The 13,540-nt window shown below is 40.2% G+C and overlaps 1 protein-coding gene across 1 annotated transcript in view; it reads right to left on the reverse strand.

Moving 5' to 3' along the window:
- COL25A1 (collagen type XXV alpha 1 chain) overlaps positions 1–13,540 on the reverse strand; it is a 285,675-nt gene that overhangs the window by 85,105 nt on the left and 187,030 nt on the right. The window contains exons 6-7 of the mRNA XM_057370712.1: positions 8,965–8,991; positions 8,773–8,799 (exon numbers count right to left, since the gene is read on the reverse strand). Of these exons, the coding sequence (XP_057226695.1) occupies positions 8,773–8,799; positions 8,965–8,991 (54 nt within the window). The remainder of the gene's footprint in view (positions 1–8,772; positions 8,800–8,964; positions 8,992–13,540) is intronic.

Genomic DNA, 13,540 nt, shown 5'->3' on the forward strand with positions numbered 1-13,540 from the left:
CCTTTGCCCAAAGCGGTCACAATCTTAGATATAAGTTAAACACATGCAATGCCAGTTTGGATCGTCTCCCCATGAGTAACACGCATCTTTGGAGAGAGCCAGAAACACAGGAACACTAAATGGAACCCAGCAAAGAAACCACAATGGGGACAAAGTTTTTGCATGTGTGAGAGGCTTTAGAAGGCTTTGCACCCTCTGGCATCCATGAAAGATAATGTTGGCACACAATGAGATTCTAAAAAGGCATAAAAAGAGCTATCCTTCCCGCAAATGAGTTCTCTTCCTTCAATGTCACTCTGCTATAAATATAGCCACAAATATCCCCCGGATCTGTTTTATTTTTTTTCTATCTAAAGCTGTTCTGAACGACGGATTCAAAGTTACTCAATTTTCTCTTTATTTGGTTTGATTCTTGAACTGCACATAGGAAGGGTTCTTGTTCTACACCCTGGGAGGCCCTAACAGAATACAAAACACTACAGTCATCAACAGCGACCACTGGTCTACTAAATTCCTCTGCTGACAGCTACTCAAGCTCACCCTGAAATGCTAGCTGGTTACAATTTCTAAATTAGCACAGTTGCTGCATGCCTCACTGCCATTTTTGCCCAAATGCCAAGCAAAACACGATGCTTAATGGAGGCTAACAGCTATGGGACCACATAACCTACCTGGAAGCAAAGGCTAAAGCTTACTTGCTCCATACAATGGCTACTGAGAAAACCGAAGGGTKCCAGAACATCCTATCATTCCCCKKYYKKTTTTKKTTTTTTTTTACTTAGATAYAAYAGTCCTGCTGTTACATYCATCCCAGCCTTGAAGGATGGAATTCCCACTAGCTGTTCTAGATTTTTCACAGTACTTTGAGCTTTGTCCATTGGTCCACGTGAGGTCAATATTGTAAGGTCATCATAACCCTGTCACAGACAAGTATGGTAACATTAAGCAGCAGCATTTCTGGTTTTAGACTATGCTGCATACACTCCATTCTGGCTATTGCATTTGCTCAGTACAGTAAATGTCGCAGTGCTCCCTAGGATTTTCCTTCTGACCTGCCAATAAACCCAAGCTGCACAAGCTTGCATGTTCCTGCGAAGACATGGTAAATGAGACAGGAATTACCACCTGCTGTTCTCTTGCACTTCCTAAGGTTACAGCCAGCTGCTGCTATTTCACATCAAATCACACAGGCTTCAGGCCAGAGTGAKCCTGACACTCTTTATGGCTGCTCTGCCTCTCCCCAACACCACCTCCAGCTCTAATTAATCCCTCAGACTGAGTGCCAGTCCTGTGGCTAATTATTGTACCTGCCCTGGGGAACACAGTGTTTGGTATCACCCTGTACAGTGCCATGGACTCTCAGCAGGAGCTCTTTTATATAATCCCTTTTATCATAACTGCTGCTTTCTCCAGCAGCAAATCTGCTAACAAAAGCAGTACACCACAACAAGACAAGAATCCAGAAGCTTCTTTTAACTTAGGCAAACATTCAGCAAAGAGTTTTGATTTGAACAGATTATATAATGATGCAGACTTTGTATCAAAATAATAAAAATGTAGTGTGCAAGATCTAGCATAAACAGATCACTCTAAAAGCATTATTTCCTATAATGACCTCTGTATTCACAGTGAATTCTACCTGACACTGCATTCAAACTGAATAAAACTGAAAAAAGCCAACACTTCTCCACTTAAATCCTATTATTAAATGAACTTTCAGCGAGGCAAATGTCATTTCTACACAACTCAAGTATKTGTTCTGATGAGTGATCACCATCTGACCTACATAAAATATCCTTCCTGAAGGCAAACCTGCTACTGTCACTGAAAGTGTTAGTACACATCCAGTTAACTGCAAGATGGCCCAGCCCATAACCAAGCTGGCCCTCAAGAAACAGGTCTGTCCTGCCTTATGTTTGTCTTTGAATTTTATACCTGTTGTAGTCATGTGATGCAGGTAAGGGGTTCAAGCTTCTTCTWTGATGTTTATTAGGACTGGATTAAATTTTTTAAGAGTTGTTTTCAATCAAATTTGTCTAACTGAAGYGTTCAGTGCTGCAGCACTTCTGCGTGACAGCTGTGGTTTGAGATGAAACAACTACATGATGTATTTTCAGTCACAGGGCAGGGCTGTAGAAAAAGGAACAGGATGTACAGAGACTTCCTTCCTCACCATTCCTCTGGCATTACTAAAAAGGGGCAAGATGCAAAGCGACTGGTGGAGGGCGAAGACATGCTCTGCCGAGCTCTCAAGACAGGAATGACAACATCCTCATCTCGGGAGCAGCTATGTGGCACTCTCTCTGGCGTGTCACAGCTGTTCTGCATTCCCAAGGGAACCTCAGGAGCTGAACATCAAAGGCATAGCTTGGCCCTGGAGAGTCATTCACAGCCAGAAGGACACTCTTGTGAACTCTGACACTCAAGTCTGAGTGTCCCAGCRCTTTAGACAAAGTTGGCAGCCAATACATCTGAGTTCTTTCCTRACCTCTCCCAGTTACACAGCTCCAGTTACCCTGCTCCAATTTGTTACCCCAGTTTCGCCTTAATGGAAACCAGGGGAGCCACAGCAGCCCAACACCAATGAAGCAGAACAGATAATTAGTGCCAGGAATGGAGTAGGTAAATACCGCTGTTGCCTTCCGGCTGATAAGGAAACAAAGTCTTAGAAGTTAAATTAACTGCTCACAGACAAATTGGCATTAAACCAGATGTCCAGTGGTTTTCTCRGTGATTCTGCTTCAGTGAAAGTTATGTTAGCAGAAGGAATCACTAATGTTTTTTTTTAATACTCTTATTGTGGCCCACTAAGAGTGCAGCTTGAAACAGTTGCTAGACATAGCTTGTAACTTGATCTGTAATTTGATTTACACAGGACAATTAACAACAGAAGAAACAACCATGAGTGTAATCATACTGGTTAAGTATGAAAYTAAAGCAGGACTCTGTGCATGCTGTATGTTTGAAGCAATGCACAGTGAAACTGAAAATATGCTTTTAGACATAAATAAGAATCATCTTGAGGAAAAGACTTTCATACATTACGTTCAAATTATGCAAAATTGTATTAATTAACATAATATTTAGACTCTAATACTATACATTTTTGCTTTGACAAGATGTTGAAAACCGGTAAAAATTATCAGCATGAAATGTCTGGGAACAAAATTTCCTCCAACATAATTGATTTACCTACATTTTTTAGAGTTAGCAATGCCTCCAAAAAGCTGAGGTTTGCTTTTGGTGAAGGCAGGAAATCAGATTAATTTATGTACTACTATTTATTTTGTGAAGCAAACCTGTTCCTTTCTTAAAAAAAACAAACAACAACAACCAACCAACCAAAAACCACRAACATCCCCCCACCATATAGTACAAAATACGATGGTTTCAAGGAGGGCAAAAAGTTAAGAGCCATGGTTTAATTATCATTCAGTAATTAGTATTTTCTAATTTATTATTGAGGTATTGATTCTAAAGACATGAACATAGGTTTTCCATGCATTGTCACTAAGAGCAGGAAGAAGCTCAAAATATTTGTTATATASTTGCTAGAAACAGATTAACTATTCATAAAGCATAAATATTTTTAAAAGGTTTTTTAAAATTTAAAGAAAAAATCAGGTCAAAATTTACTGCTCACATACCTTTAATTTCCTTTTAATACGAAGTAATTTATAAAAGCTGTGTCCATAACAGAACAAGTGAAGCAATACTTATGTCTGTATATACCCCCACATTTGTATTTAGTTATTTCAGTAAATAGACTGCTTTCAGGACTATTTTTGTCAGTATTAGATAATTTTGATATAGTCAGTATAGAAGAGTAGAACTTGCAAAGCAATGATTTCTCTCTACCAGGCAGCAAATAAGTAGAAAATATATTAAAAGTAAACAGGGGAAAGGGTTAACTAGAAAAGAACATTATATCTCTATCTGAACCTAACTGTTTTAACAGGACCCAAGGAATGTTTTTAATCTTCAAGTCAATAAAGGTTAACAAAATAAAATAAACTTCTGAGTTCCTGWCTTTTCTAGAACTCCATCTTTCCTGCTTAAGATATTTTAGAGATATCATCAGTTCTGTGCCACCCCAGCCAACAGGAAAATTTACTTAAACCTACCAAAAGGAGAAAATTATTTAATGAAAATACTGCTGTATGGCTTCTGGGTGATATCTCATTTCACCTAGACCAAAACCAATTTAAAASCAGCTGCTAGCTAATGATTTCTAGCCCTGATAAGCAAGAAATCTCTCCTGTATTTGAACAAAAGGACAGAAGATATTTATTATGTCATTTACAGAAGGATGAGAAAAGAGTAAGAATCACAGAGTTACTAAAGTTGGAAAATAGCTCCAAGATCATCAAGTGCAACCTTGGACTGAACGGCACCCTCATCCACTAGGCAGSTCAYCTGGCTGGCCAAGCTGGACCAGCTTTTCCTGAATCCATGCTGSCTGGGTCTCATCCCCTGGATGTCCTGTACATGATCATTCCGTAACTTTTCCCAGCACGGAGCTCAGGCTGACAGGCATGGAGCTCCCCAGATCCATTTCTGTAGATGTGCATCCCACTGGGCAGCCTCCAGCTGTCAGGGCCCTCCCTGGTTATCCAGGACTGATGATAAATGATGGACAGTGGCCTGGCGAGCTCTTCCACCAGCTCCCTCAGTACCTTTGTGTGARTCCCGTCAGCCCATGGACTTCAGAGTGCCTAAGTGACACAGCAGGTCTGACTGCTTCCTCMTGGATTACAGGGKGTCTATCCAGCTCCCTATCCCTGTCCACCAGATCAGGGGGCTGCTTGCCCCGAGGACAACCACTCCTTCTGTTGGAGATTGAGGCAAAGAAGGCATTAAGCACCTCATCCTTGATTATAAAGTTCCCCTCCACATCCAGTAAGACAGTCCTGCTCTGTTCCCAAACATTCACCTCTGAAGACCTATTCCCATGATCAGGGTGCAGTCTCTACTTGGACAATATATCCTTTGCAATCCTACATTATACAATTTYCAAAGGCTTTTGTAAAACTGGAGTAGAGCTGAACAACTGGAACTGAGCAGCCTGATATCACCATTTACTCTAACAGTCCACAGGCTAAACTCCATCATTTTCAGTTTTCTCGTGGCTCAGTACAGTAAAGCAAATCTCCACGGACATTTCATGAAGCCATGCCCTCTGCAAAAAGAAGAGCATCCCAAAGATGTACAAACATTACCATTTCTTACACTGGTATCGAGGAAAGCTAGTTCTGCATTTGACCTAAATGTTTAGTCAACCAGAACTTCAGAGCAATTAGAGATCTGATACAAAATACATAAAGCAATAAAAAAAAGATATTTTCCCAAATAAGATCAGGAGTTACCATCACTACCTTATCGATGGTCTCATGATTAGAAGCTGTATTAACTTGCTGCTCACATTCACACTCAGGGTATGAACATCAATATCACACTCATTACTAGAATATGTTTTGGCTCWTATTTTCTACAGATAGTATGGACATAAGTAGATCAAGCCACATGGCATTATGAACCAGAGCTCTGATCCACTGATTGCTTCTGATTACTTAAGGAAACTCCTCAGATTCTTAAAAAAACCAGCACAAAACCCCAGCCACATTMTTCTAAAAACACAAGCTCCTAACCTCTGAGTGGTATTTATAGGGTTGAGTTCTTAGGATAGGACCTTATTGAAAGTATTTTTAAGAAAACCTGAACTTCAGAGCAGTTCAGTATGTATTCTACATGTCCAGTGACTGTGAAKATTCTGAGATTACTGATTACTATTTTTATGGGCTTGAAACTATTTCAGTAAGAAGGATCCCTCAAAAATCTCTAGGCCCAAGGTGAAAACTTGGGTGGGACGGAAAACACCATTTTTGGCTCCTGTAAAATGTTTCCACAAAGATTTTTTTTTTCTTTTCAGTAGAATATTGAAAGCTTAAGGTCTCATCTTGAACTGGACAGTTTTTACATTTTATTTTGGTTTCTTTTATTGAAATTCCTGGAGGAAAAAAAARGCAGCTTTTCTAAAGARTAAGGGTCATTTGAAATTTCAGTCACAGCTTGGAACACTAACCATTTTTGGTAAGTTAAACACGTGTTTCAAGCTAGTATGTAAAAATATAAACCCAAAGAAGCTTCAGGTGCCTCATCTGTAAAAGATGAATTAGCTTTAAAATGTTCACTGCTCTTAGATATTATATCCAATCTGTCTGCAAACKTGTCAAATCCAAGCACTAATGTCATGCCCCAGTTACTCTCAGGCACAGTATTTCTCGAAAATAATTTTATATGCCATTAGCTCCAAACCCATTTATTTTACACACACAATGATGGAAAACTGTGCAAAGGTAACCAACCAGCATTAAATGGGTTTATTTTCATTTGGTGCATGAGTGGCTTACACATAAAATTTCTATTAATTATATTGTAAATCCCCTGGCACAGCAGGTTGAGCAGATTCACCCTGAAGACAGTCATCAGAAGAGATAACTGCTGTACCATGAAACATAAAATGGTCAGAGGCTTCACAGTACTTATTACTTGTGAAATATGCAGAAAAAAAAAAGGAGCAGACACTGTAGAACACATTCAAAATAGATAAAGGGAAAAGCAACAACACTGAGAAAATTTCCCTAGTTAGAACCATATACTGAAAAAGGAGGCATGTTACTACAACCTGCATTGACTAAAGAGTTGGTGAAGTTTCAGCTTGTCCACTAGGTTCTAGTCACCACCTCTTCCTCTCCACTGCTGATCTTACTGAATTCCTTTTCTGTAATCAGATACAGAATTCAGTCTCAAGTGCCAGCTACTGCTGCAAAGACAACTTTGTGATGTCCTTGTACATGAATTCCACAGGTTGGATATTTTCTGCTTTTTATCTGCACTCCACTTACCAAACCCATAAAGTAGTCATAGCCATGATCTGTATGGCTCAGTAAGGTCTCTACTGCCCTCCAGTACAGGGAGTATGTCTTGGCAAAGTGGGACACAACAGTCTCTCTGCAGCACAGGTCCCAGGGCAGTAATCCTGACCAAACCTGCATCTTCTTACTGGGCATTGCCAACACTCCCAGGCCAGGGACTGAAAGCCACACATGCTTAACCACGTAACAKCTCTTACATGTCCTCAACATTCTGCCAAGATTTCTGCATCATCATTCCCTTATGTTTATAGCACTTCATTTGTTCTCCATTGTTCAGACCTCTGGGTCTTTCCCTGGAAACTTCTCTAACAGTCGTAACTCCAGATTCTTATCCTCAGCTTTGTAACACTCCTCACAACATTGCTCTTCCATATTTGTCATTGCATCCCTCTATGATATCTCCACCAAAACTGCTCTCCTGTTTTTCTGAATCTTAAGGCCACAGTCGTGAATGTGACTGTAAGAACACACATTCTGCTCGTAAAGCCACTCAGTGCAGACACTTACACACGAACCTGTCTAATGCCAGCTGAATGGAGCATCCTCTCCTGAGCCACAGGCCCTGCACTGCTCTCCTCYCCTGCCATCTCCCTCCTCACATTCCCCGTGAAGGCAGCACAGGATTCTGCAGCACAGAACCGGACAACATATACAGCCCAGTACATTCTCTGAGAGATACAAAATTTGCTTAGAAGYTGAAAGGAAATGTTGACATTATTCCGAACCTTTAGTTCTTAACCTTGTATTAGCCTAGTAAAAAAGCACATTTGTCTCATTGTTAATCCCTACTTTCTTTGATTTATTTAAGTAGTTTTCCAATTCTGCTTATTGAGTTTCAACTGAAATAATATTTAAAGCTGCTCACTCTCACACCGCTGCCTTTATGATGTGCAGACCTAGCACTGAGCATAACAGGACACCCTGGTAGTTAACAGAACATCAAAATCAGCTGTAAAAGCATGTTGTGACTTTGGGTAATCCTCCTGACTGAAAAAAAACATAAAATSCAATTAAATCAAATTACATGAAACAAAACAGTAGAATAAAATAAAACTGCAAATTCAAAATATTTAACATAGTTAACAGAAGAAAATAATCCATGGAACATACTGTTAAGGGAAAAAATGATAAACATGTGACTGAAGAGAGTTACTATATGATCTGAACAATGTAACCAAGCTCTTTCTAATGAAGCACAGATGTAAAGAAGAGTGGACTAGCACAGCCAATCTATTTGAATTTACACTCATTTATTCCTCTATTTCTCCATTAAAATAAACATGATGYTTAGAAATTACAAGAACCTTTACATTTCCTAAACTAAACCGTGTTCTAGCTGTGTGGATGGTAACTACAAGGTGATAATACTGTTATTATTAAAAATAATAAATACATATATGTCAGGAAAAATAGCTAATACATGCATACATTATATTTGTTTATAAGTCACTGAATATTAGCTACATTTTACACAAAATCCAGAAGTACATTTATTAGAAACCCACTGGCCCTCTGCATTGTGGAAGCCCATGCACGGCGTGAACACATTGCTGGGGGAACTGAATGGATTGGTTAGGAAAGCCAGCTTTGTACAGCAGAGCAAAATCACTGTGGAACCTGCTCCTAGCCAGAATGTGAAGGACTGAATTGCTCCAATCTTCCCAGACACTACCTGCCCACGCTCAGTATTACTGTCCTGCAGACACTTCAACATGCAAGGTAAATGCAGCTAATAAGCATAATTAGCTCAGACAATGTATTTTGATTTAGTTTTGCACTAAAGACTAATTGCCTACTCAGCGAAGGGGAGGTGTAACATTTTTTTTAAGATGCTTACCCGAGGGCCCTGATCACCTTGATCTCCCTGCAAAGTGGAAAGATGAGATGATAGGTTTAACACAGCATCTGTGTGCTACCCAGCTCTCTTACATCATCTGACATTTCACTGCATCAATACAAACAGTCTCTTGAGTTCATGCTGGGAGAGCTTTCCAGGCACCTTGTGAGAATCACCCGAACATCAACTCACCTTCTCGCCTTTTGGACCAGGAGGGCCCTGAAAGAAACAAAGGCAAAGATTAATTACTGATGAAGCGCTGGGACATAAYAAGAAACCTGCAATTTCTGTGACAACCTGCAATTTCTTCCAAACAGTGTATTTCCTTATAGTTTTTAACTCCAAATATCAGGGCTATTCCAGAGATGCCTCCTTCRCTGTACTAAGAATAGGAACTGCWCACAATTTCTTGCATAGTTTGCTAATCCTGTGTGTTGAATCAGTCTACTTAGAAAAGCAAAACTATGCCYGWAATGGCAAAATTTCTACTGATTTCRCTTAGGAACARCAGTTTATCTCCTGTCAGACACAAAAAGTTTTCTAAGACTGCAAAAGTTCTTTGTAAGTGCACTTAATAAATTCAAATGAATATAAATCTGTCATGTGTTTKGGCACTCTCCTTGTCTTAGATTGCCAAAGAAAAATGGATTAGGAAATCTAAAAGTAGGGTTTTCATTCCTTTCTTTGGCAATACTGATGTTTAGTCTCAAGCACACTGTTTAGACAAAATGAGCTCTTTGTATAACATGGTTTTGCAGRAGTATTAATTTTTGTTACTTACCACCCAACAAACAGGTGGTGGAATCACAGAATACAGAGGTCTTTTCCTATTCCMTTTTTATTAAGCACTTTCCAGAAAGCTACCAGCACCTTTCTAAACCACTGTTTTTTTCTGGTTAGTATCTTGTGAATAAAAATGCTATCAGTCTGCAGAAAACTGGCTGCTTACACAGTGCAGACTCTACCTCCAGCTTTCTGAAAGATWTGCAGGTGTTTCATTACAAAGAAGGAGCTGAGATACATATGAAAGCAGCTGTAAACAGAGAAGGAGCCATTCAAGCTAGCATGGCTCACTGTYATAACACAAAGAGAATGTGTGGCAGTGTGTTTGTGGGGGTGTATGCATGCAGAACAAGGAAAGATTGTCACCCACAACACTGGCAAAAATTCATATGGTTCACATAAACGCAGTGGAATGGAGGTCAGTTTGCTGTGTACTAAAGATGTRATCAACCACAGGCAAGACTTTCAGAATCCCCAATGTAGCCAAATTTTCTGCTTCATTTTAAGGGTTTCTGATGCATGCCAGAGAAGAGCATCTGCTGCTAAACCTTTCAAGGAATTAAAGCATATGCCTCTCCTTCCAGAGCCTGCCATCTCTTCTGTCTGCTGCAGAGGACACAGAAACAAGTCTGCCTCCTGAAGTCTCCATGTCTCCTTCAGGAAGGACAGTGCTCACTGCCAGCTGAGTGGAAACTGCTCAATTAACTATGACCCCTGCCCACTTTACGTTGCACTGCAGGCACTTGGTCTCTTTAAAAGTAAATTAAGCAAAATAATTTAATGAACAGATACAACCTGGCTGCACTTTAAAGGTCTCTCAATTTATTTTTTTTAAATATACTTTAACCCTTACTGTCCTTTCCCAGTTCATGTGTTCACATAAACATGTACTGAAAACTATGTGCAAGCACTACCTACTTTCAGCTAMAATCTTTAGTCAGTGCTGGCTGTTGCTGCCTTTTCCACAGTGAGCACTGAGCACAAGCAAAGGGCTGTGCTCATGCATTCTACCTCCCTGAATTATCCATTACTGGCTCTGRATATCTTACTGGCTGCAAAGTGCAAATAGCATGACCCCTATCTGCTGCCGGCAGAATCCTATTTCTTGGGCTTTAGGCATGAAATTATAGATAACATGACATGACTGGGACTGTAAACAGATGTTGTCTTGTGGGAGGTGCTGCTGCCTTCATTTAGATGCTCAGTGCTGCTCTTATGCCCAAGAGTRGCTCTGCTTCTGATGGGTTTTGGCTCGTAACTTTTCTACGGGGTGCTTGCCACATCTCTGCCTGTGGGTAGAACGTAAGACAGGACAGATCACAACACCTGCCTGGGCTAAGCTGCTCACTGGAACAAGTGAGGGGGGTTCAGCCACCCCTCTCATGAGAGGTTCAGGCACCAGATCTGCAGGGTACAACTGCTGGCAGTATGTTCAGCCATCTCCAGCTGCAGAAGTAGCCTCTGCCCCACCCTGCATATTTTCCTCTGTTAAGCGTTCTCTGAAAGCACAATCCATACCCAAACGTGCTTTTTAATAAGACTGAATCATGTATCTTTTTTTTTCTCCTTCTTCAGTGCAGGGTTTTCTGAAAATGACCTGTGCACGTCATAATCAGAATTTGGTTTTTCCATTGCTTGGTGTTTTCTCTCCCTGAGTGGCACACACCACCATCTCTATCAAGTAACCCTTCCAGCACMCAATTTTTTCATAAAAGTCTTCAAAAATATCTTGTAATTTTATTGTACCAGGAGTTAAAAACAGCTTTTCAAAAGGCCACGAGAGCATTTCTGGTGTGACCATTTGCACAAGTCTCTTCACTTGTATTTGCAATGTTTTTGCTTTCCACAAGAGTCTTGAAAAACAAACAATTGAAAAAAAATAGGTCTTTTGGATGCAAGTGAAGAGAACCAATGGGATTTAATCAAAATAAAAATTAATGCAATACTTTCACAGCTTGTTCGCCCATCTCTGGCTTTTCCCCCACTGTTTCAATTGTCCTCTATTGTTATTGCAACTTTAAACAGAAAATTCCTATCCTCAGCCTTYTGACATCTTCTTTCCATTTGTGCTGAGAAATTCTCCCAAGGTTTTTACTGCAGAGTTTATTAGTGTGTGTACACTGAGCGGAGGCAGGGAGGAAGAAAAATCGGGGGGAAGGTTGGGTTTGTGGGGGTGGGGTGTGATTAGGAGACAGATTTGTTTAAAGGAGGGCAAGGTTTCTTCTGTTTAAGGGTACAGACACAAAGCACAGAGTGAGTAAAATAACACTAGTTTTGTAGGCCACAGCATAGACTTGCTGCTTTTTTCCCAGGGAGACTTCTGTGCTTTCGTTTATGAGATGGCAGAGATCAAGCCGCGAGCTGCCGAACAAATGTGAAAGCATTTTGTGTAAGTTATATGAAACGTCTGAGGTCAGAGCATTTCTGAAATAACTTTACAGTGTTTTCACTGGAAACAGAGGCTCTTTTCTCAAAGTGTAATTATCTACTCCAGACTACTATACATTTCCGTGGGGAGTTTGTAGCCTGTTTCACATAAGCAAGGCCTTGTAARTCTCAAACACATGCAAAATCTGCATTCATAATTAGGCAAAAATTACTACTGTTTTTAAAATAAGGTCTCCTAAAGCAGACTTAAAGGCCTTCAGGCACCTGCCAGCCAAAAACAAAGCTGAAATCAGGGTCAAATCCAAAAAACAATCATGTTCAGGATTGCTGACAGGTGACCCCTTTTTTTTCATTTTTAGTATCAAAATCCCATTTCCATTCTCTGATCAAATTTTACATTATAATAAATATATGTACAAGAACAGAARGCCAAGAGAATGTATTACTAGAAAAAAGGAGACTGATCCTTGCAGTCTTCATCAGATAGCATCCCCTAAGAATTAACTGTGATCAGCATGTTTTATTTCACACAGTTCAAATTTTGTAAATTCATTCCCTGAAAGATGCTAATTTTGTATTCCACCCTTGAGGCCACAGCCGCCTATATAGTTTTGCAAAAGTTACATTCAGAGGACCTCATAAAAAGCCTATAATTGACTTATACTGATATTACAAACATTTGTATTTATCAATATTCTCTTACAGTTATATTCTCTCTTCCCGTTGCTACAGATCTGCCTTGAACCACAATACAGGAAGTTCTGCAGCAAACTCACCCGAAAGGTTTCAAGAATTGATGGGATGGTAGAACTGGAAATAGTAAGGGATTCTTAGCACAGGGTTGAAAGAGACAGCAACGTGGAAGGTTCTGTAGAAAGCTCCACATTCAGGACAGAGGAATGCAGATTTTTCCTGACTGCTAGACAGCCCACATTGTGCCTCTGTAAAAAGAGGAGCCTGACACAAGCTGGTGACAACCAACCAACAGAATCAGCTGGACTGTGACAGTCCCAGATCCCACTGGGATCATCCACCTTCACAGCTCCTGAGGAAYGTGACATGTCAAACTTGACAGCTCCCATCAGACAGAGCTACCACAGCAGGCACAGGTAATAATAACCTTTCAGACACAGTCACTGCTGTCCCACATTTCCACCACAACAGCCATAGGCTAAGGCAAACTGAATGCAGTTTGCAGGACTCTGCCTTCATTTTCATTTGGGATCACAGAGCATCCCTACCAGCAGCTACAGCAGCCACAGTGAGAGTGTGAACGGGGGCCTCGCAGAGCTGAACAGAAAACTGAACCAGTTATTCCAATGTCATCCAGACAAATCCAAAAAGGGAATCAATTTGCCAACTTAGTTTAATCTGTTTTCACAACTAAATAGCTTGCCGTCTCTTGCCTAAATTAATCCAATTACTGGAGATTACTTTGAGGATATAAGGTGGCTTTAGCCTATAACAACAAAATAATCAGATCCAAAAGTCAAACTTTCTTTGAAACTTGACTCRTGACTTCCACAAATTACAGGAATCTGACTGGAACAACAGTCCTCAGTCTATCMTATAATTGCTGCAAAATATTAGGATCAGA

This window comes from Malurus melanocephalus, unplaced genomic scaffold, assembly GCF_030028575.1.
Source record: "Malurus melanocephalus ecotype Western Australia unplaced genomic scaffold, MMel_1.1 scaffold_131, whole genome shotgun sequence".
Taxonomy (NCBI): Eukaryota; Metazoa; Chordata; class Aves; order Passeriformes; family Maluridae; genus Malurus; species Malurus melanocephalus.